Source organism: Hippocampus comes, unplaced genomic scaffold (assembly GCF_001891065.2).
Source record: "Hippocampus comes isolate QL1 unplaced genomic scaffold, H_comes_QL1_v1.1 C16748072, whole genome shotgun sequence".
In the NCBI taxonomy this organism is placed as follows: Eukaryota; Metazoa; Chordata; class Actinopteri; order Syngnathiformes; family Syngnathidae; genus Hippocampus; species Hippocampus comes.
Genome location: NW_017838112.1, coordinates 1 through 788, shown reverse-complemented (window position 1 = coordinate 788; position 788 = coordinate 1). Strand labels below are relative to the sequence as shown.

The window sequence follows — 788 nt, the reverse complement described above, 5'->3', positions numbered from 1 at the left end:
GTGTGGCCGAGCTATCTTTGATCTGAATTGCCATATTCCGCAATGGCTCCGACTGCAGCGGTCCGTTCGGGTTGCATGGACCTGGCCCGGCGACTGCTCCGCGGGGGCGCGCCTGTCAACCAGGCGGGCCACCACGACCGGCGGCCCCTGCACGAGGCCTCGCGGCTGGGCAGCGCGGAGATGGCCAGCCTGCTGCTGGAGTCCGGGGCCGCGCCCGACGCGCGCAGCCGCTTCGGACTCACGCCGCTGGCTCTGGCCGCTCAGGCGGGACACCTGCAGGTGCTGGAGCTCCTCCTCAGGAAAGGTGACGACAAACGCAGCCACCGATAGCCTGCTACTACTTCCACTACTTGTACCATTAACCATTAGTTTTCATCGTCAGAATATACTGGAAGTGATTTTGAAAATGCTTTAAGAAACTTCAAATCATAGGAATGGGGGAAAAAAGTATTTGACCTGGATTTATAAGCTTTTACACTTTATAATTGATACGGAAAGCTCTACTAATGACTACTAAAAGTACGACTCACTTATGTTGTTGTTGTTCCAGGAGCAGACGTGCTGTCTCAGGCTCAGGATGAGGCGTCGGTGCTGTACGAGTCGTGCGCCAGCGGCGACGTGTCGTCGCTGACGCTGCTGCTGGAATACGGCGCCGATGCCAACGTGGCCAAGCAGAGCGGCCACCTGCCCATACACCGCGCCGCGCACAGGGGCCATCTGCAGTAAGACAAAAACACGTAACGGAACGCACTCGGCTGACGAGTTGATCATTTCTCGCCAACGTTATC

General features: G+C 57.2%; 1 protein-coding gene across 1 annotated transcript; it reads left to right on the top strand.

The window, feature by feature from the left end:
- The first annotated feature begins 22 nt into the window (after nt 1-22).
- Nucleotides 23-780, top strand: LOC109509057 (ankyrin repeat and SOCS box protein 14-like). Its single transcript, XM_019858980.1, has 2 exons — nt 23-304; nt 551-780. The coding sequence occupies exons 1-2, from the start codon at nt 43-45 to the stop codon at nt 724-726; spliced, it is 438 nt and encodes a 145-aa protein (XP_019714539.1). The 5' UTR covers nt 23-42; the 3' UTR covers nt 727-780.
- Nucleotides 781-788: the final 8 nt, after the last annotated feature.